Source organism: Microtus pennsylvanicus, chromosome 11, assembly GCF_037038515.1.
Source record: "Microtus pennsylvanicus isolate mMicPen1 chromosome 11, mMicPen1.hap1, whole genome shotgun sequence".
Lineage (NCBI taxonomy): Eukaryota > Metazoa > Chordata > Mammalia > Rodentia > Cricetidae > Microtus > Microtus pennsylvanicus.
In genome coordinates, this window is record NC_134589.1 from 34,103,616 (window position 1) to 34,127,200 (window position 23,585).

The following is a 23,585-nucleotide window of genomic DNA, read 5'->3' on the forward strand; positions in this document are numbered from 1 at the left end:
TGATATGACTGGGACTAAGGGGATTGTGGTAGTCTGAATGAGAATGATGTTTGGTCCCCAGTTACTAGAGCTATTTGAAAAGGATTAGGAGATGTGGCCTTATTGGAGGAGGTGTGTCACTCACTAAGGGTAGGTTCTGGGGTTTCAAAAACTCACTCCATTCCCAGTTAGCTCTCTCAGTTTTCTGTCTTGTGTTTGTGGGCCAGATGTAAGCTCTCAGCTAGCGCTCTTACAGCATGCCCACCTGCCAGATGTAAGCTCTCAGCTAGCGCTCTTGCAGCATGCCCACCTGCCAGATGTAAGCTCTCAGCTAGCGCTCTTGCAGCATGCCCACCTGCCAGATGTAAGCTCTCAGCTAGCGCTCTTGCAGCATGCTCTCCTGCCGGTTGCCATGCTCCCTACCATAATGGTCATGCACTCTAAGCTTCTGGAACCATGAGCCCCCAGATGAAATGCTTTCTTTTCTAAGTTGCTGTGATTATGCTGTTTTGTCATGGCAATAGAAATGTAGCAAACAGGCAGTGGTGGCGCACGCCTTTAATCCCAGCACTCGGGAGACAGAAGCAGGCGGATCTCTGTGAGTTCAAGGCCAGCCTGCTCTACAGAGTTAGTTCCAGGACAGGCTCCAAAAGCTACAGAGAAACCCTGCCTAGAAAACCAAAAATAAATAAATAAAAATAAACTTTTTTAAAAAAAGAAATGTAGCAAAGACAGAGACCTATAGTGACCTCTCCAGAATTGAGGTCTAGGTGAGCAAAGTGAACATAACGTGTGCTGAAGATACAGCATAGTAAAGCATCTGCATTTCATGACAGAGGTCCTGGGTTCACCCTCCACCAATAGGAGGGAAAAAAGCCAGAATTATTTTTGTCTTCACCCTCACCCCAAGCACCTTGGTAAAAAACAATAGAGACTAGAAAAGCAAAGATAATTTATTCACCCGCCAATGTTCCCTAGAGGGGTCACGTTCTACACACTTCCTATCTTGCCAAAGTCATGCAAATGAATTCTATATGGTGTTTATCATTTATCAGTAAGGACAGGAACACTAAGAAATATCTTTCCTACAATGAAAAAGAGCAAAGAAGAAAAAATACTTGGAGGCTAGGAGGGAGGAATTGAGGGCGGGGATCACATACAATTCAGTGACAAAGCACTTGCTTAGGATGCAAGAGCACTTAGAAGTTTCTCATAAAGGTCCCAGACCCTCTCCCTTAATAACGAGGCAGAAAACTGTTCCAGCTCTATGGGGTTGGCTCCCCAATGACCTTGCCTTTGGGGTTGCTCCCCAATGACCTTGTACAGGTTTAATAAGTACAGCTGAAATGCTTTTAATAAATTGAGGAATGTTTGGAGGACAAACAGTATCTCCGAATAGGGCAGTTTGCACCTGTGATCCCAGTGCTGGGAAGCTGACACAGGACTGCTCTAAGTTTGAGAGCCTACCTCAAACCATGCCCAAAACAGAGAAGAGCTGAGTAAGGTGGAGAGATGTGGTCATATGATTCTCTAGCTAGACCAGCAAACCTCGGCTATGAGTAGCAACCTCTTACCTTTCCAAAGCCAAAGCTGTAGATATTTTGGGCAGAAATGATTCCAGGTTTCAGCTGTCGGTTAGGAGAACTATTTGGACTCCTAGAAACATTTAAAGGAGAAAAAGTAAGAATTTATCATTCATATCCAAAGGGAAAGCACTAACCCAAGGTTTCAAGACTGTGTAATTGTTGTCATAGTCGGCTTCAACCATCAACCCGCCACAAACCTAGAGTCACTTGTAAACAGAGCCATCAATTAACGACCTCTCCAGACCAGACTGGCCTGTGAGCAGGCCTGTGGGTCATTTCTTACTTTTTGAGTTGCGGGAGGCGGGGGAGTGGTTCAAGGCAGGGGTTTCTCTGTGTAGCCCTTACTATCCTAGAACTTGTAGACCAAGGTAGCACCAAACTCAGAGATCTGCCTGCCTCTGCCTCTCGAATGCTGGGATTAAAGGCGTGCGCCACCACCACCAGGCTGTGGGTCATTTCTCAATTGCTGACTGATGCAAAAGGGCCCAGCCCACTGTGTATAGAGCCATTCCTAGGGAAGTGGCCCGCACGGCGTAAGAAGTGAAGCTGAATATGCCACTGGGAACAAGTAAACAGCCTTCCTCCCTGGTGCCTGCCTCTGCTCCTGCTGGAGCTCCTGCTGTGATGTTCCTCAGTGAGGGACTGCAATCAGGAAGCATAAGCCAGATAAACACTTCCTCATTAATCTGATTTTGTTATGATACTTATCACAGAAACACAAAACAAGCTAAGGCAGCTGTCTTTGCACTACTGACCTTTTTTTCTTGGTCAGGTCTTTTTATGTAGCCCAGGCTGAGATCTTCTACCCACTCCTCAAGTGCTGGCACTGAGAAGCACAGGTTCTTTTGGAAGTATTAGTTTGGTTGATATAAGAACTTAAAAGAAAATTCTTTCAGCAGCTAAGAGTACTGACTGCTTTTCCAAAGGACCTAGGTTCAATTCCCAAAACCCACATCGCAGCTCCAGTTCCAGGAGATTTGACACCTTTACACCAATGCACACAAAATAAAGTTAAATAAATTATAAAAAAATTAAAAGTTAGGGCTGGAGAGATGGCTTAGAGGTTAAGAGCATTGCCCGCTCTTCCAAAGGTCCTGAGTTCAATTCCCAGCAACCAAATGGTGGCTCACAACCATCGGTAATGAGATCTGGTGCCCTCTTCTGGCCTCTAGGCATACACACAGACAGAATATTGTATACATAATAAATAAATAAATAATTTTAAAAAATTCAGAAGAAAACTCAAGGACAATTTGTTGAAGTTTGAAAAAACAAAACAAAAAACAGGACAGGCAAGTTGGAGAACTCTGCAACTTCACTGGGGGAGTGTTGCGGGAGGTCCTCCCACTCCTCCAGCCTATCGCCGCTGAGATACCAGCCCCTTGGGGCGTGGTCTCTCTCCCTTTAAAAAAGCGGCCACTTCCCTCTCCTCTCTCTCTTCACTTCCTGCTCCGCCGGCGACTAGACTCCTGGTCGAGTAGAGGGCTGTTGCCTGGGACAGTGATCTGTAAGTTTTTCCCCTTTAAATAAATATCACCCTATTAATCATAATCCCTAATTGGTGTGGCATTGTTTGTGACTTACGCCTTCAGGGGAGACAGATAAGAGGAAAAAAGAAATCAGTGATGTTTTCTCTCTGCTTTAGAAAGGATATTGTGGGGCATGGATTATGCTAGAGGAATCGGACACATGCATGGATTATGTTCAATATGGTGCCCAAGAAGAAGCACCTGGCTGCAAATGCCCTTTTTGTTCCCTTTCCCTGCCTAGCAGCTCTACAAGGATTACAGCTGTGCACATCATGCCAAGCTTGACTTCTTGTTGAGAGTATAATTGTTTGCCAGGCATGATGCTCACATCTGGAACCCTGACCCTTGGGAAGCCGAGACAAGTGGACTACTATGGGTTGGAGGACAGAAGGGGCTAAGTACGAGATCCCTGACTTAACAAGAAAGAAAGAGAGAAGAAAGGAAAAAAGAACAAAAAAGTTTTTTTTTTCTTTTTGAGACAGGGTTTCTCTGTGTAGCCCTGGCTGTCCTGGAATTCTGTTCTGTAGACCAGGCTGGCCTGGAACTCAGAGATCTGTCTGCCTCTGCTTCCTGAGTGCCACCATACCATGCTGAGTCCTGTCTTTTTATTTTTTTATTTATTGATTTTTAGGTGTATGGTGCTTTGCCTGCATATATGTCTGTGCAGCATGTGCATGCTGAACACAGATCCCCTGGTCTGGAGTCACGGGCAGTTGTTGGCTGCCATAGAATCACAGTCCTTTACAGGAGCAACCAATGCTCTTAACCACTGAACCATCACTCCAGCCACCAAACAATTCTTTTTCTTTGCTTTCTTAGACAGGTTGTTTCTCTGTATGTAGCTCTGGCTGTCCTGGAACTTGCTCTGTAGACCAGGCTGGCCTCAAACTCACAGAGATCCCCTGCTTCTGCCTCCCAGGTGCTGAGACTAAAGGCGTGCGCCACCATGCCCATCCTGTCTTTTTATATTATTATTAAAGAGGGTTACCTTAAAGGGCTTGGGAAAAGCAAGCTAGTGCATTCCTATAATCCCAACACCTAATAGGCTAAAGTAAGAGACCCATGGATGCTTTGAGGCTAACCCAGGCTACACAGAAAGATCCAAGTCAGCACAGGCTACAGAATTTGTAATCCCAGCACTTAGGAGGTAGAAGCAGAGGATCCAGAGTTTAAGGTCACCCTTAGTCATATATCAAGTTTAAACCAGCCAAGGCTACATGAGACCCTATCACAAAAGGGAGGGGGAGACTTTGGGCAGCTGAGAGTGGTAGTACACACTGCAATTCCAGCATCTGAGAGGCTGAGGCAAGAGGAACTCAACTTTGAAGCCATCCCGACCTAGTGAGTTTAAGGCCAGCCGGGGCAAAGTTGTACATGTCTGTAGCCCCAATCCTTGGGAGGTAAAGACAGGATCCAGAGTTCAAGGCTATCTTCTGCCACGTAGCAAACTGGAGGCCAGCCTGAGTTATGGGAGTAGGGATGACAGAGGACAGTGGTTATCGACAGGCAGGGATGGCACACAGTGGCAGCAACTGGCACTGAGGTGGATGGCTGTGTGTTCTTCCTGCCAGGAGCCACACAGAAAAACAGCAAACACTTTGCTATCTTAGCACAGGGGCCAGGGTAATTTTCTCTGTATTCCAACCTTAGTACATGTATAACCAAATGAACATAACTAGTTGACTTTTGAATTATGAAATGAGATGGTGTAATAGACACCCTCTGAGGGAGGACCTGGGATTCTCACCTCCTGGTATTTACACCCTCACATTTCATTCCAGGCTGCTCTGCTGATTCAGTAGGATATTGCAGAAATAATGGACTGAGTTACTTGGGTGGAGGAAGGATGGCTCAATGGATAAAGGTGATTGCCACTGAGTTTGATGACCAGAGTTTGATCTCCAAGGTCCACATGGTGGGGAGAGAATGGACTCCCACAGGTTGTCCTTTGATCTTCACTCATGCGTGATGGCACATGCACATGCACACACACACTAAATAAGATATGATGAGTCACCACCAAAGTAAGATCTATCCTGACTTTTGTCCTGATCTCTGTTGGTTCACTGGTTCCGGGGGAACTTTGAGGACATTCAATCAGTCACCCGTGATCCAATCCTAACAATAACGTGCCGGTCATGTAAGTGTGTCATTTTAGAACTGAACCCCCATTTAGGTAAGACTTCAGATGATGGCACACCCCTCCCAAGCCAATCTCTGATTCCTGACCCACAGAAAATGTGTGAAATCTGAAATAGTGTTAAATTTGAGACGTGATTCATCATGCATCAACAGACACAAATAACGGTCAGAGCTGGAAAGACTCTCAAGGCATATCTTCTACAACTTTTCATTTTACAGATGGGAAAAACAAAGCCTAAAGAGGGGGATCTGCTAGTCTATGAATGGACAGAGGACGTCTGCAAGGACTAGACATAAATGCTGCTCATCCAGCCGCTGGTCTTCCCACTATTACACTCAAACCACCTGCACACCAGGGTCCCATAGACTCAAATTTGACTGGAAACAGTAACAGTGCCTTATAGTTCTCTAGCTTTTAAGAGGTTGGCACTGTGTCAGGCACGCAACGGATGCTCAGCTGATGGTTCAGCAGTTTCAACTAGGACTGAATGAAAACTAGTCTGCTGCCAGGTGTGAGGGCACACACCTTTAACCTCAGCACTCAGGGCAGGCAGGCTGATTTCTGAGTTCGAGTCAGCTTGGTCAGAACAGTGAATTCCAAGACAGTCAAGGCTATGTAGAGAGACCATGACTCAAAACCCAGGAAAAAAAAAAGTGGGTGGGGGGAGAAAGGAGGAGGAGGAGGAAGAATGTTGTAATTCTGCTCTTGGAAATACTATAGATCCTATCTCCTTTAGTGATTCAGCAGTGACAGGCTTTCCCCTTCTGCTTCAACCTGTTATGCTGTTAAAGACCCACAAGGCTCCCGTCAGGAGAGCTGAAGTGGATGGAGACTGCTCACCCCTGGATGAGGCTACCAAACCAGGGTGGGCTGCAGATGAGGCGCTGAGGAGAGTCTATCTTCTTCAGGAGGTCATAAGAGAAGCCTTGGATGATAGCCTTCATGTGTGAAGTGCAGCGCTGCATGAACTCCACCATCTGCAACACACAACGGAGACACTCAGTGCTGACACTGTCCGGGGATGGAGGCATCAACATGCAGAGGAGGAGCCGAGCGCTCTCAACAGGAAAATCTCTGGAACGGGAAACGCCTTGGTCATTTTCTACAGACATAAAATGTTTTCATGGAGAAAACCTGTCAACCATTTCCTACAGTTATGTCCTACAATGGATGAGAAAGCTGAGGCAAGGGAGTGAAAACCAGAGGCAGGGCAGGAGCTATACAAGGAAGCGCTGGCACTCTGCTATTTTGTTTTATATCTGATGTGTTATTAAAACAACAAAACACATCATTAAGCATATTAAACATAAAACATATCATAAAACATTAAACATATCACAGGATAAAGGAGGTGGCTTAGTTGGTACCTGCCATGTAAGGAAGAGGACCTGAGTTCAGAGTCCCAGGACCCACATGAGAAGTTGTCTGTGACTCTGGTACTGGGGGTGGAGGACATCAGGGGAAGGGAGACAGGCAGACTATAGAAGCTCAACGGTCAGGCCTATTAGCCTGGTTCAATGAAAGATCCTGGCTCAAAAATCAAAGACGGAGGGCTGAAGAAAGGGCTCAGTGGTTAAAAGTACTTGCTGTTCAGTCATCCAGAGGACCTGGGTTTGATCTCCCGCACCCACATGGCAGAACCAACTTGTGAAAGTTTTCCTCCAACCTCCATACTCACACCAAGGTACACACACATTATAAATACACAATAAACAGTAACAACAAAGGAAAAGACATGCTTTTAAAATCTAAAAGGATGGGACTGAAGAGATGGTTCAGTGGTTAAGAATACTGGCTACTCTTTCTAGAAGACCAAGGATCTAATTTCCAGCACCCACAAGGCAGCTTACAACTGTCTGTAACTCCAGTTCCAGGGGAATTGGCACCCTCACAAAGATACAAGTGCAGACAAAAACATCAATGTAAATAAAAGTATTTTTTAAAAAGTTGAAAAGATCCCTTCCTTGGTGGCAGAGCGCCTCCCTGCTCTGCCTGCTTGGGCGCTGGGTCCTAACCCAAAGCGGAGGGTAAAGGGGAGCTCGGTAGCTCCTTTGTCTCCATAGCCGGCCTGCAGCAAGCAGGGTGGGCCCTTTGTCTGCCAGGGAACCAAGCAGCACGGAGTTTCGATCAGGGCACCTAGTGAAACATCATTGTGGTGAGTGAGTGCTGCTGCACCCGGGAACAGCCTACACTTCCTGATCAACCTACGGAACTATACTGCCCGGTACCTCCTCTCTCTTCCTATCCCATCCAGCTTACATCCAGATCCCCCCACCCCCTATCTCCCTCCATCCCTCCCTTCTTGGGCGGCAGAGCGCCTCCCTGCTCTGCCTGCCTGGGCGCTGGGACTGAACCGGAAGGTGAGTGCAAAGGGGAAGGCGGTAGCTCCTTTGTCTCCATAGCCTGCCTGCAGCAAGCAGGGTGGGCCTTTGTTTGCGAGCTAACCAAGCAGCAAGGAGATCTGAACTGGACTCCAGGAGAAACATCACTGGGGAGTGACATCACTGGGAAGGTACATCAGTCGGCAAGAAGATCTGATCCTGTAAAAGAAGATCCATAGGAGAATATTGGGAGGAAGAGATGGGGAGACGCCAATGCAAGAATTCACCCAACAATCTGAAAAACAACACGAAACCACCAGAAGCCAGCAACCTCACAACAGGAGGACATGAACACCTTAATCAAGAAGAAGGAGAAAAAACTGACTTCATGACAGTGATTGACACCCTTAAACAGCATATAAAAAACGCCCTTATAGAAATGGATGAGAAGTATAACAGAAAGTTCGAGGAATTGAGTAAATCAGTGAATGATACCCTAGGAAAGCAAGGAAAAACAATCAAGCAGATAATGGAAACAGTTCATGACTTGAAAACAGAAATGGAGGCAAAGAAGAAAACACAAACAGAGGGCCGGCTGGACATGGAAAATCTAGGTAAACGAATAGAGACTACAGAAACAAGCATAACCAGCAGAATACAAGAGATAGAAGAAAGAATCTCAGATTCTGAGGATAACATAGAGAAAATAAACGCACTGATCAAAGAAAACAGCAAGTCCAACAAACTCTCATCACAAAACATTCAGGAAATATGGGACACAATAAAAAGACCAAACCTAAGAATAATTGGAGTAGAAGAAGGAGAAGAAGTGCAGCTCAACGGTCCAGAAAATATACTTAACAAAATTATAGAAGAAAACTTTCCCAACCTGAAGAAGGATGTACCTATGAAGGTTCAAGAGGCATACAGAACCCCAAATAGGCTGGATCAAAAAAAAACATCCCCTCGCCATATAATAATCAAAACACAAAATATACAGAATAAAGAAAGAATATTAAGAGCCGCAAAGGAAAGGGGCCAACTTACGTATAAAGGTAAACCTATCAGACTTACACCTGACTTCTCCATGGAAACCATGAAAGCCAGAAGGTCCTGGATAGATGTACTGCAAAAACTAAGAGACCATGGATGCAAGCCCAGACTACTATATCCAGCCAAGCTTTCGTTCACTATAAATGGAGAAAACAAAATTTTCCAGGATAAAAACAAATTTAAGCAATACGTAGCCACAAATCCAGCCTTACAGAAAATAATAGAAGGAAAATCACTAACCAAGGAGTCCAACAAAGACCTCAATAACTCAGACATCTAGAGACCCTTCACCAGCGCAACTCAAGGAAGGGAAACACACAAACCCTACTACTAAAAAAGTGACCGGAGTTAACAACCACTGGTCATTAATATCACTTAATGTCAATGGGCTCAACTCACCTATAAAAAGGCACAGGCTAAGAGATTGGATACGAAAACAGGATCCAACATTCTGCTGTCTACAAGAAACACACCTCAACCACAAAGACAGGCACCTACTCAGAGTAAAGGGCTGGGAAAAGGCTTATCAAGCAAATGGACCTAAGAAACAAGCAGGTGTGGCCATACTAATTTCTAACAAAGTTGACTTCAAACTTAAATCAATCAGAAGAGATGGAGAGGGACATTTTATACTCATAACAGGAACAATTCATCAGGAAGAAGTCTCAATCCTGAATATCTATGCCCCTAATATAAAAGCACCCACGTACGTAAAAGAAACATTGCTAAAATTCAAGGCAGCCATCAAACCGCACACACTAATAGTAGGAGACTTCAACACTCCTCTCTCACCAATGGACAGGTCAATCAGACAGAAACCTAACAGAGAAATTAGAAAATTAATGGAGGTAATGAAGCAAATGGACTTAACAGACATCTATAGAATATTCCACCCAAAGAGGAAAGAATATACCTTTTTCTCTGCAGCTCATGGAACCTTCTCGAAAATTGACCACATACTCGGTAACAAAGCTAACTTACACAGCTACAAAAAAATATTACTAACCACCTGTGTCTTATCAGACCACCATGGATTAAAGTTAGAATTCAACAACAATGCTACCCCCAGAAAGCCTACAAACTCATGGAAACTGAACAGTCAACTACTGAACCATACCTGGATTAAGGAAGAAATAAAGAAAGAAATTAAAGTCTTCCTTGAATTCAATGAAAATAAAGAAATAACATACTCGAACTTATGGGACACTATGAAAGCAGTCCTAAGAGGAAAGTTCATAGCACTAAGTGCCCACTTAAAGAAAACAGAGAAAGCACATATTGGAGACTTAACAGCCCACCTGAAAGCTCTAGAAAAAAAAGAAGCAGACTCACCTAGGAGGAGTAGAAGACTGGAAATAATCAAACTGAGGGCTGAAATCAACAAAATAGAAACACAGAAAGCAATCCAAAGAATCAATGAATCAAGAAGCTGGTTCCTGGAGAAAATCAACAAGATTGACAAACCCCTATCCAAACTAGTCAAACGGCAGAGAGAAAATTTGCAAATTAATAAGATCAGAAATGAAAAGGGGGACATAACCACAAACACAGAGGAAATTCAGAGAGTCATTAGATCTTACTACAAAAGCTTGTATGCCACTAAACTGGAAAATGTAAAAGAAATGGACACTTTTTTAGATAAATACTATTTACCAAAATTAAATCAGGACCAGGTGAACAATCTAAACAGACCTGTCAGTCGCGAAGAACTAGAAGCTGTTATCAAAAACCTCCCTACCAAAAAAAGCCCAGGACCAGATGGTTTCAATGCGGAATTCTACCAGAACTTCCAAGAAGACCTAATACCTATACTCCTCAATGTATTCCACAATATAGAAACAGAAGGGTCATTACCAAATTCCTTTTATGAAGCTACAGTTACTCTGATACCAAAACCACACAAAGACTCAACCAGGAAAGAGAATTACAGGCCGATCTCACTCATGAATATCGACGCAAAAATCCTCAACAAAATACTGGCAAACCGAATCCAAGAACACATCCGAAAAATTATCCATTATGATCAAGTAGGCTTCATTCCTGAGATGCAGGGCTGGTTCAACATACGAAAATCTATCAATGTAATCCAGCATATAAATAAACTGAAAGAAAAAAACCATATGATCATTTCATTAGATGCTGAAAAAGCATTTGACAAAATTCAACATCCATTTATGTTAAAAGTCTTGGAGAGATTAGGGATACAAGGGTCATACCTAAATATAATAAAAGCTATATACAGCAAGCCGACAGCTAACATCAAATTAAACGGAGAGAAACTCAAAGCCATCCCGCTTAACTCAGGAACACGACAAGGCTGTCCACTTTCGCCATACCTCTTCAATATAGTGCTGGAAGTTCTAGCAATAGCAATAAGACAACATAATGGGATCAAGGGGATTCGAATTGGAAAGGAAGAAGTTAAACTTTTGTTATTCGCAGATGATATGATAGTGTACATAAGCGACCCCCAAAACTCCACCAAAGAACTTTTACAGCTGATAAACAGCTTTAGTAATGTGGCAGGATACAAGATCAACTCCAAAAAATCAGTCGCCCTCTTATACACAAAGGATATGGAAGCAGAGAGGGAAATCAGAGAAGCTTCTCCATTCACGATAGCCACAAACAGCATAAAATATCTTGGGGTAAATCTAACCAAGGAAGTGAAAGATCTATTTGACAAGAACTTTAAGGCATTGAAGAAAGAAATTGAAGAGGATACCAAAAAATGGATGGACATCCCTTGCTCTTGGATTGGGAGGATCAACATAGTAAAAATGGCAATCCTACCAAAGGCAATTTATAGATTCAATGCAATCCCCATCAAGATCCCATCAAAATTCTTCACAGATCTGGAGAGGACAATAATCAACTTTATATGGAAAAACAAAAAACCCAGGATAGCCAAAACAATCCTATACAATAAAGGATCTTCTGGAGGCATTACCATCCCTGACTTCAAACTCTATTACAGAGCTACAGTAATGAAAACAGGGTGGTACTGGCATAAAAACAGAGAAGTCGACCAATGGAATCGTATAGAAGACCCGGACTTTATCCCACAAACCTATGAACACCTCATTTTCGATAAAGGAGCTAAAATTATACATTGGAAGAAAGAAAGCATCTTCAACAAATGGTGCTGGCACAACTGGATGTCAACCTGTAGAAGAATGAAAATAGACCCATATCTATCACCGTGCACAAAACTCAAGTCCAAATGGATTAAAGACCTCAATATCAGCCCGAAAACACTGAATCTGATAGAAGAGAAAGTGGGAAATACCCTACAACAGATGGGCACAGGTGATCACTTCTTAGGTATAACCCCAGAAGCACAGACATTAAGGGCAACATTGAATAAATGGGACCTACTAAAACTGAGAAGCTTCTGTAAAGCAAAGGACACTGTCACTAAAACACAAGGGCAACCTACTGACTGGGAGAAGATCTTCACCAACCCCGCAACAGACAAAGGTCTGATCTCCAAAATATATAGAGAACTCAAGAAACTAGACTTTAAAATGCTAATTAACCCAATTAAAAAATGGGGCACTGAACTGAACAGAGAATTCTCAACAGAAGAAGTTCAAATGGCCAAAAGACACTTAAGGTCGTGCTCAATTTCCTTAGCAATCAGGGAAATGCAAATCAAAACAACTTTGAGATATCATCTTACACCTGTCAGAATGGCTAAAGTCAAAAACACCAAGGATAGCCTTTGCTGGAGAGGCTGTGGAGGAAGGGGTACCCTCATCCATTGCTGGTGGGAATGCAATCTTGTGCAACCACTGTGGAAGTCAGTGTTTCGGTTTCTCAGGAAATTCGGATCAACCTACCCCTGGACCCAGCAATACCACTCTTGGGAATTTACCCAAGAGATGCTCTATCACATGTCAAAAGCATTTGTTCAACTGTGTTCATAGCAGTATTATTTGTAATAGCCAGAACCTGGAATCAACCTAGATGCCCTTCAATGGAAGAATGGATGAAGAAAGTATGGAATATATACACACTAGAGTACTACACTGCGGTAAAAAACAATGACTTCTCGAATTTTGCATGCAAATGGATGGAAATAGAAAACACTATCCTGAGTGAGGTATCCCAGACCCAAAAAGATGAACATGGGATGTACTCACTCATAATTGGTTTCTAGCCATAAATAGGGGTCACGGAGTCTACAATAGGCGAATCTAAAGAAGCTAAGTAAGAAGGTGAACCCAAGGAAAAACATATAGTTATCCTCTTGGATAAGGGAAGTAGACAAAATTGCCGGGGAGAAAAGTGGGATCTTGGGGGTGGGGTGGGATGGGGGTAAGGGGAGATGGGGAGAGAAAAGGTAGAAGGGAAGGAGGGGGGACTTGGGGAAACAGGAGGATCGGGATAAAGGAAGGTTGGATAGGGGAGCACGGAACCACAATTCTTAGTTAAGGGACCCACTTTAGGGTGGGCAGGAGACTTGACCCTAGAGGGGCTCCCAGGTGCCCAAGCTGAGGTCCCCAGTTAGTTCCTTGGGCAGCCGAGGATAGGGAACCTGAAATGACCCTAGCCTATAGCAATACTGACGAATATCTTGCATATCATCCTAGAACTTTCATCTGGCGATGGATGGAGATAGGGACAGAGACCCACACTGGAGCAATGGACTGAGCTCCCAAGGTCCCAATGAGGAGCAGAAGGAGGGAGAACATGAGCAAGGATGTCGGGACCACGAGGGGTGCACCCACCCACTGAGACAGTGGAGCTGATCTACTGGGAGCTCACCAAGGCCAACTGGACTGTTACCAAAAAAGCATGGGATAAAACTGGACTCTCTGAACATGGCGAACAATGAGGGCTGCTGAGACGCCAAGGACAATGGCACGCGGTTTTGATCCTACGCAATGTGCTGGCTTGGTGGGAGCCTAGCCAGTCTGGATGTTCACCTTCCTAGATATGGACGGAGGGGGGAGGACCTAGGACTTACCACAGGGCAGGGAACCCTGACTGCTCTTTGGACTGGAGAGGGAGGGGGAGAGGAGTGGGGGGAAGGGGAGAGGGGTGGGAGGAGGGGGAGAAGAGTGGGAGGAGGGGGAGGGAAATGGGAGGCTGGGAGGAGGTGGAAATTTGTTTTTTTTTTCTTTTCTTTATTCTCCTTTTATCAATAAAAAAAAGATAAAAAAAAAGTTGAAAAGATAAAAAATTAAGATGTTGAATGATTAAGCAAAGACACCTGACATCTATCTCTGGCCTCCACAAGCACTTACTTGTTTCAATTCAGGTCTCTAATGTCCAGTGTTAATGCAAACACTACAATAAAATTTGTTCTGATCTCAGGGATCCTGACTAGTCTAAATTCTTTCACTGGCATGGCTGGATAAGGAGGGCCTCACTTACCTGGGTGCTATGATCCTTTCCTGCTGCCAAAGCCCAGGCCTCTGCGTTCCGACCTTTCTCATCATGGAGTCGAAGGTCACCCCCTGCATTCAGCAGTTTACTGAGGATCCACTGGTTTCCTGAAAAAGCTGCTGCATGGACAGGGGTGCTCCCATCAAAGCATCGGCTACAAACAGAAAGAAATACAGTGAGTGTCCATGATAACCTCCTTCCTTCTTCCACTGAGGGTTTAGTGTTTCAAGGTCTTCCAGTCAATAACAGTACATTTTAGGGATGAAGTGAAGATTACAATACTGTTTGTAAACCCCTGCTCTGTGGCAGCAGGACCTTTACACACATTCTTTTTAATCTTTTGATCCCATCCTCATGTCAATCCTCTAAACAGATGAAGCATCAAAAGGGCTTCACGCCCAGGAAGGGACTTGAAGCTGTGTTCTTCCCTTACTGTCCCCTAGCAATAGTTTTACTGAAACATTTTCTTCATGTCTGCAGTATCTTGGGGTCAGGCTGGTTACCTAACAGAGACCATCCTCCCATGAGACCATGCTCTGCTGTCCACACCAAATTCAGTAGTAGCGTCCAACAATACTTTGGCATCACCAGTCCAGCCAAGGGTTTGTTCCTCAAGAATTCCACCAATGCTAGGAAACTAGCTGAGGCATGAGGGATGACCTTTATTGTGTCCACAACAAAATAAGGGTATAATGGATATAGTCACGGTTTCTTTCTTTTTCTTTTTTCTCCCTAAGACAGGGTTTTTCTGTGTAGCTCTGGCTGTCCTGGAGCTCACTTGTAAACCAAGCTGGCCTCAAACTCACAGAGATTCATCTGCCTCTGTTCCCCTCCCCCGAGTGCTGGGAATAAAGGCCTGTGCCACCAATGCCTGGCTTAAGCAGGCTTTCTTAACAGGATGCACATAAGGATCACAGGGGAGAGCTCAATCCTTTTAACTGAAAAGGAAACAACAATGGAAAAAGCAAGTAAGAGAAAGTGATGATGAAGAAGAAAAATAAAACGTTAAGAAAATTTAACATAAATAAAACCCTTCCAACTTGTCTTCTTTCTCAGAGGCAATTAAAATCAAATATTTTAATTAAATTAAAATTACAAATAAAAATTATAAGTTCTGTATTCTAGATCTTTTCAGTGTATATACAAATCTAAATAAGAATATGCCAAGAGTACACATTGCTCTTGCAGAGAACCTGGGTTCAGTTCCCAGCACCCACATGGTGACTCACAACCACCCAGAACTCCACTTTCAATGGGGACTGACACCTCTTCTGACTGCCACAGGCACAAGGCATGAAAGTGGCAGGCAAAACGGTCATACTAAAAACAGATCAAAAATTTTAAGAAATAGTTTCTATTATATAAACCATTCTACTTATATTGAAGAACTTCCATCTCAGAAAGCCACTGCACACTTCTTTTCCACATCTGCATAGTACTCCAGTGTAATTTAGCCAATGGGGCACTGGAGTGGGCATGGAGATAAATATCCATAACTCCAGGACTTGGAAGGTGGAGGCAGGACAGTTAACGAGTTCAAAGCAAGCCTGGTCTGCTAAGTGAGACCCTACCTCAAAACAAAACCACACATGCACGCATACACACACCCACTTGATGGAGAGATCGGAGAATGTGAATCCAGTACCCTTGTGCCTGTAACTCCAGTTCACATGTGGTATAAACATAAAATCTTTCTTTAAAAATTACTCTTAGACTAACCTGAACTGACAAGTCAGAATCTGCAAACCTGGGATTAGGAAAGTATGCTTGTTTCCTAAGTTTTTTGAGTGATGCTAATGAGGCGGCCAGGACCCAACATCAGTGGGATAAGTGGTTCTGTGTAATGTTTAATTATTCCTAATCAAATATATTCCTGCTCTAATTATTCCTTCTACGACTAGTAGGAAAGCTGATATGGGGGAAAGGATATTGTCTTTCATTTACCATGAATGCTGAGAGAGGAATAATAGTTTACAGACACCAAACTGGACCCTATAAGAAAATGGAAGTGTTAGGGGAAATCAAAATGCACCTGAAGTTGGGTGTGGTGGCACACGCCTTTAATCTTAGCACTTGGGAAGCAAGGCAGGTGGAGTTCTGTGAGTTTGAGGCCAGCCTGGTCTACAAGAGCTTGTTCCAGGGCAAGCACCAAAACTACAGAAAAACCCTGTCTCAAAAAACAAACAACAACAACAAAAAAGATTCTTGAATTTCACTCCCCACTATTTCCTGTAATGTTTATGTATCTGAATGTCTGCTCTTTCAAATTCTTTGTCATTTTTGGAGCTGGAGATCAGTGGTAGACACTTACCTGACCTGTACAAGAAACCACAAAAACCTTCAAGTAATTTTACATCTGTATGGATTTATAAAGTTATATTTAAAAGAGTCCTTTCTTTTCTTCTCTTCCTTTTCTACCTTCTCCCCTTTTTTGACACAAAGTTTCTCTGTGTAGCCCTGGAATTTGCTATGCAGACCAAACTGGCAATGAACTTACAGAGATCCATCTGCCTCTGCCTCCTGAGTGCTGGGGTTAAAGGTGTGTGCCACTAAACCCAGATTTCATTTAATTTGAATTGTGTGTATAAACAAGTGTGTGCACACATGCGAGCACACACTCATACACCTCATCTGCACAGTTCCAGGTCTGCATTGCTACATAGTGAGACCTTGTCTTGTAGAAGTTTAAATGATCTGTCTTTAAAGAACTTAGCTCTGAATATGAACCACAGAGAGCTAAATGCAGGAGGCTGAAAAGGTTGCACTTTTGCCTAAGTACTGCAGGGGATCCCAACCAAGCGAGTGTCTGCAGTTATCAGATGAGTAAATTACACAATATAGTGGATATAGCAAAATGTATGTGAGACTAGAAAAAAAATCTAGAAGGAAAGACAAGAAAATGTTCATTATGTTGCTACCCTTGGATATAGAACTGAATCATTTTCTTTATCTTTTTACAAGATTACAAGTTTTCTCTATGAAACAATACAAACCATTTTAACATGAGAACAGTTTTTGAGTATATAGAACAGTGCTTATTTAAGTAAGACAGGAAAAACTATGATTGTTTCTATACTGAGATTCCTTTAAAAGTCAGCTGGAGTCCCATAAAGGCATGCTCACGGTTCTGATCAATGAGAACTGTGCAGGTACCTGCCTGCTATTCCCTGTCAAGAATTATAGCTCAGGTGAGCAAGTGTTACTATCTAGAGAGAGACAACTATTTCCTAAAGAGACATTCATATACTACTGAGTCATCACATTGCTGTTCTTTCATTTTAAAATTTGTATCAAATATTAAACTGAGATTCTTTTAATTTATGACTAGAAAAATCAGGCGGGCTGGATAGATGCCTCAGAGGTTATGAGCACTGGCTGCTCTTCCAGAGATCCTGGATTCAATACCAACAACCACATGGTGGCTCACAACCATCTGTAATGAGATCTGGCGCCCTCTTCTGGCCTGCAGGCATACATGCAGGCAGAACAGTATACATAATAAGTAAATCTAGAAAGAAAGAAAGAAAGAAAGAAAGAAAGAAAGAAAGAAAGAAAGAAAGAAAGAAAGGTAGGTAGGTAGATAGATAGATAAGAAAGGTAGGTAGGTAGAGAGAGAAGGAGAGAGAGAGAGAGAGAGAGAGAGAGAGAGAGAGAGAGAGAGAGAGAGAGAGAATGATCTGGGGATCTGGATGGTGGCCTTTAATCCCAGAACTCTGGAGGCAGAGACAGGTGGATCTCTGTGAGTTCAAGGCCAACCTGGTCTACAAAGTGAGTTCCAGGATAGGCTCCAAAGCTATAGAGAAACCCTGTCTCAATAAAAAAAAAAAAGGAAAAAAAAGTCAAGCAAAAATTACCCTTTCTGAAACACTGATATCAAGTACTTGTTGGTGGGTAAACTAACTGTTTCAGCAAATGGAGTACATAATATAAATTATAATTCTGAGGATAGAAATAAGCCAGCAATGGCAGACATTAGCAATGACTCGTCCTTCTCACATCATTGTTTTATAGGGTAAAGTATGTCTGCTGAGAAAGTCAACTTTATTACTTCAAATGTTTCAAGATAGGTATATAACTATTTTACTGATAAAAATTAGCAAAGTTTCTTATTTTCTAGTATTTTTGCCAACTATGGACTAGAAGTATAGCTCAAGGATATGAGTCCTAGGTTCAATCCTCTAAATCAGAAAGAAATGCAGACAAGCCAGACAGTGGTAGCGCAGGCCTTTAATCCCATTACTTCTGAGGCAGAGGTAGGTGGATGTCTCCGAGTTTGAGGCCAATGTGGTCTACAAAGGGAGTTCCAGGGCAGCCATGACTGTTACTCAGAGAAACCCTGTCTTGAAAAGCCGAAAGGAAAAAGAACCGCAGTCAGTCACATGTTTTTAATCCCAGCACTCCAGCAGCAGAGGCAAGCAGATTTCTGTGAGTTTAAGGATATCTTTACCTACACAAAGCAAGCTCCAGGACAACGAGGGGTGGGGTGGAGGGTGGATCTCTGCAGACCCAGTTCCAGGACAGCCAGGGCTACACAGAAAAGCCCTATCTCAAAAAAGAAAGGAAGGAAGGAAGGAAGGAAGGAAGGAAGGAAGGAAGGAAGGAAGGAAGGAAGGAAGGAAAACGAAAAACCACAAAAACGAACAAAAAAACAGAAAGAAAAGGGGGAGAAAAGACCTGTTTCCTTTTTTCGTTTGTTTGTTTTTTACGACAGGGTTTCTCTGTAGCTTTGGGGCCTGTCCTGGAACTAGCTCTTGTAGGGTAGGTTGGCCTCGATCTCAGAGATCTACCTGCCTCTGCCTCCCAAGTGCTGGGTTAAAGGCCTGCGCCACCACTGCCTGGCTGACCTGTGTTTCTTTTAAAAGCCAGCAACAGTAGCGCCATGTTACAAAGCTTTAAGGACCCTGAAAATGAACTGGATGCGGTAGCTCACGCCTTTATCCCAGCACCAAGAGACTGGGAGGCAGAGGCTGGCAGATGTCTGTGACCACCAGAACAGTGAGACCCTGCCTCAAAAAAGAAGAAACCTTGAAGATATCAACAATATTGTAATGTGTGAAGCATTTTCATAAAATAATTAATTAAAATTTAATTAAAACTTAAAGAAACCTGATAAAGTTAAGAAATTTCATATAATCACAAAACTTGGAAAGTGGAGGCAGGAAGACTAGGAATTCAAGGCCAGCCTCAGCTCTATCAGACCCTGTCTGAAGCTCACCAAGCCAGAGAGACGGCTCAGCAGGTAAAATGCTTGCCGCTAAACTTGACCACCTGAGTTTGACATCCCACTTCCAGGTCCAACATGCGAGAACCGACTCTCCAAGCTGTCCTTTAACCTACACACATGCACTTCCACACTTGGAAATAAAATAAAAAAAATTAAAGCCAGCACACTCCTAGGGCTCGGCATAGTGTCTGGAATCTGAAATCCCAGAGCTCTGAAGGCTGAAGGAAGGATCAAGGACATCATGGCCTAAACAGTAAGTTTTACACTGCATAAAATGCAGAGTAAGACTCTGGCTCAAAGAAAAAAAGAGTTTTAATTCATATTCTTTATTTTTTAGAAATTAATATCATTATACTTACTGGTTTGGATCTGACCCATAATCCACCAGAACATCCACTAATTTCATATGGCCCAATAATGCTGCAACAAAAAGTGCCGACTGGCCCTGGCTGTTAACTCCATCAACACAAATTCCTGCAAAGAGAATACAGAATCAATATAAATATCAAGAATCATCCTGCAATGGGACTGCTGAAACTTATATTGAGAGAAAATTTTGCTTCTTGTGGAAAATGTATTTGATGTATATATGTGTGTAGATACATGAGAAGGTCAGAAGAGGACACCCATTCCCAGGAGCTGGAGATACAGGAGGTTGTGAGCTAGGAACCAAACTCTCAACCTTCGTTACCACTGAGATATCTCTGTAGCCCTATGCTTTTTGACTTTTGAAACAGGGCCTTGTACAGTCCAGACTAACCTTAAACTCCAGTCCACCTTCTTTCATCTGCTGTAGAATATTATTTTCCTAGGCAATGATGTACTACATGTATGCTGCAGAATATCACTTTAACTGTGTAAAGGTGTGTTACATTTGTTTATGCTGCACTTTTTTAACGATGCAAGAATGTGTTTCCCTGGGCTGGAGAGATGGCTCAGAGGTTAAGAGCACTGGCTGCTCTTCCAGAGGTCCTGAGTTCAATTCCCAGCAACCACATGGTAGCTTACAACCATCTGTACTGACATCTGGTGCCCTCCTCTGGCTTGTGGGCAGAGGCAGAATGTTGTATACATAATAAATAAATAAATCTTTTAAAAAGAAAAACAAAAAAAACAAAAGAATGTGTTTACTTATTAAAGATATGTTGCATTTGTTTCACCTTGCCTGATTAGTCTAATAAAAGGCTGAATGGCCAATAGCTAGGCAGGAAAGGGACAGAAAGAATAAATAGGAGGAGAAATCTAGGCTCAAGAAGGAAGGAAGAATGAGAGAAAAAGGAGGAGAGAGAGACAGACACCCAGAGGCAGAAACCAGCAGCTGATAGCCAGACAGCAAGAAAGTAAGAAAAGGGAAAAAAAGCCCTGAGGTAAAAGGTAGATGAAGGGGTTAATTTAAGTTAAAAGAGCTAGCCAGAAACGTGTAACTAATAATAAGTTCTGGGGTTTGGGGATTTAGCTTAGTGGTAGAGCACTTGCCTAGCAAGCGCAAGGCCCTGGGTTCGGTCCTCAGCTTCAGAAAAAAAAAATAATAAGTTCTGGTCTTTATTTGGGAGCTAGTTGGTGGCCCAACAAAGAAAAAGCCTGGTACATCCACCTCCCAAGTTATTACAGGCCTGTGTCAGCACACTGCTTAAAGAGAAATCTTTAATTTTTCTGTAACTTAATTAACTTTTTTATTTAAAATAAAAGCTCTATGGGCCTGGAGAGATGGCTCAGTGGTTAACAGCATTGAATACTTTTCCAGAGGGTTGGGGTTGGGTTCCTAGACAACACTACACCACAAACTGGAAGGAAGGGAGGAAGAGGCAGGAGGATCTCTACAAGTTCCAGACTAGCTAGCTTTACAGAGTTCCAGGCCAGTCAAGGGCTTCATATCAAGACCCTGCCAAACCAACCACTTTTCATTGTTTTGGGGCTGGCCATATGATCCAAGAGGCTACTGCTCTTACAGAGGACCCATTCCCAGAACCACATGAAAACTAACAACAATCTGTAGTTTTTAGTTACAGGGAATCTTACCACGGCCCAGCACTAGGTACCTCACAGTCCACATACAGACAAGTAGATGAAACTCATTCACATAAAATTAGAGGGAAAAAACAAAATCTTGTGACTACAAGATCCGGTAAGGCGTCAGCTACAAGGTCTGAGAAGTTGAATTTACTCTCACTTGCCTGTGCCCACATGATAGGACAGAATCAACTCTTGCCAGTAGTCCTCTTCCCTGCTCCTGCTGTGGCAAGGACAGCATCCCAAAAATACTCAAAATAATTTTTAAAGGATTGGGGGGGGGGAGGCTCATCAATCCTCATTTTTGTTTTAGGTGTGTAGAGGTCTTGTTTTACTTTGAATAAATATAATCTTGAGTGGACTAAGAACTGAAAACAGGACAATAGTACATAATGCCTTCCTAAGGATACCTTAAAGATGGTTTTGAGCCACGATATGTGGTTGCTGGGAATTGAACCCAGGACCTGTGGAAGAAGAACCAGTATTCTTAACCTCTGAGCCATCTCTCCAACCCTTAAGGGATACCTTAAAACACACAACCTGAGGCTTCCTTTACTTGGAGAATGAAGTTGTATTATCTTACAGTGTCAACAAAAAAACACAAAGTAGTATAGCTTCCTTTAGTAACCAGGACTAATGAGCCCAACTCCACTCAGACTGCGCTCCCTCCCTCTCACCCTCCCAGAAGGGAGAGAAGAACGATCATCAATGGCAGGAGGCAGCTGCAGAAAAGCAGCACCTAAAGCCGGCTTCACGCTCAGGAGGGAACACTACGTCTCGTCCTCGTGGTTTCGGGTGCTCTACACAGTCAGAGAAACTTCTCTAGTAACGAACTATAGAAATGATCCCTGAAAGTATAGTCTTAACCTTCCACTGCCCAGCTCGCCGCACTGCACCCGGCGCGCTCACATCGTACTCACGGCGAGCACCGCGACCCGCTCGCCGCACCGCCCTTGGGCGCTGCTATTGCGGACACACTGCCTTTGCACAAACGGGGACACGTTCCCCGCTGAACGTCGCCCGCTGCCAAGTCCACAGGACATTTCAGTTGCCACAGATCTCCAAGTCTGCGGGACAGAGGCGCTGTCGAGAATTAGCATACGATCGCTAAACAGCCAATCGGCTGCCAGCTCTCTGTCGCCCCGTCCCACTTCCGCCTGCGTCGGGTCGCGAGCCACCCGCCCAGCTGCGCTGCCGTCAGCCCCCGTTTGCCCCAAGCCAGAGGCGCCGCGGAGCCGTCCGGTGTTAGCGGGCTCACGTAGCCTTGGACCCCTGGCCCAAGCCAGAGTCCTTTCGTGACGAATCAAACGAAAAAGTACGACAGTAAAATGGCAGTTCAAGGGCTAAATTCTGTGGTTGAAGGGGTTGGTGGCTCACTTCTGTGATCCTTGCACTTGGAAAGTGAAGGCAAGGGGATCAGTAGTATTACATCAGTCTTAGAATTTGAGGCCAGCCGAAGCTACATGAAATCCTGTCTAAAAAGATCAAAGCAAACAGAAAGCAGCATTTTGAGATTCTGTATTTCCTCTACTCTAAAAGAGAAACAGGGAAAAGGGCAAAGTGAAGCAATCTTCTGCCACATGGTAATTACTAGTATAATTACTGGACTCATACTTGAGCGTTATTTAATCTGTCGTACCATTTTATCATTTACCAATAGGAAAAGGGCTATTTCCTTTATAGATGTTGTATTGCTTGTTATCGGTCACACACAGGGGAAAAGTTGGTTCTAATTCTTCCTGGTACTAAAAGCAATGCCATACTTGGGAAGTGAGGAAAGCTAAAGTCAGTTAAATTCTGAATGAATGTGGTTGTTGACATGGGCACATACATCCATCTAAGGACCACTCAGACTCATGGGAAAAGAGAGATAGCAAAACTTTCCTTTCATTCATGTGCAGATGTTGACAGTGTGTAGAGAAAGTTTTGTCCACCATTACTTTCTCTCCTCACATATATATATATATCTTATATCTGAAGACTGCTCCCATACAAACTCTGGTCTGTGATAAGTCTGTGATAATAATTCAGTATTTAAGACTTTTCCGCTTTTTTTTGTTTGTTTGTTTTTTGTTTTTCGAGACAGGGTTTCTCTGTGGCTTTGGAGCCTGTCCTGGAACTCCCTCTGTAGACCAGGCTGGTTTCGAACTCACAGAGATCTGCCTGCCTCTGCCTCCCGAGTGCTTGGATTAAAGGCATGAGCCACCATCCCCTGGTCTTTCCATTCTTTTTTTTTTTAAATATTTATTAATTTATAATGTATACAATATTCTTTCTGTGTATATACCTGCAGGCCAGAAGAGGACACCAGACCCCATTACAGATGGTTATGAGCCACCATGTGGT

General features: G+C 43.4%; 1 protein-coding gene and 1 non-coding gene across 2 annotated transcripts in view; both read right to left on the bottom strand.

Annotated features, from left to right (window-relative positions):
* Window positions 1–23,585, bottom strand: part of Tex14 (testis expressed 14, intercellular bridge forming factor) — a 100,564-nt gene that overhangs the window by 69,535 nt on the left and 7,444 nt on the right. Inside the window, exons 2-5 of the mRNA XM_075941794.1 lie at window positions 19,589–19,703; window positions 13,994–14,159; window positions 6,078–6,214; window positions 1,554–1,635 (exon numbers count right to left, since the gene is read on the bottom strand). Coding sequence (XP_075797909.1) covers window positions 1,554–1,635; window positions 6,078–6,214; window positions 13,994–14,159; window positions 19,589–19,703 — 500 coding nt within the window. The remainder of the gene's footprint in view (window positions 1–1,553; window positions 1,636–6,077; window positions 6,215–13,993; window positions 14,160–19,588; window positions 19,704–23,585) is intronic.
* On the bottom strand, window positions 21,887–22,103 carry LOC142832104 (small nucleolar RNA U3). The gene has a single exon (XR_012907186.1). It is a non-coding gene; the product is annotated as a small nucleolar RNA U3 (small nucleolar RNA).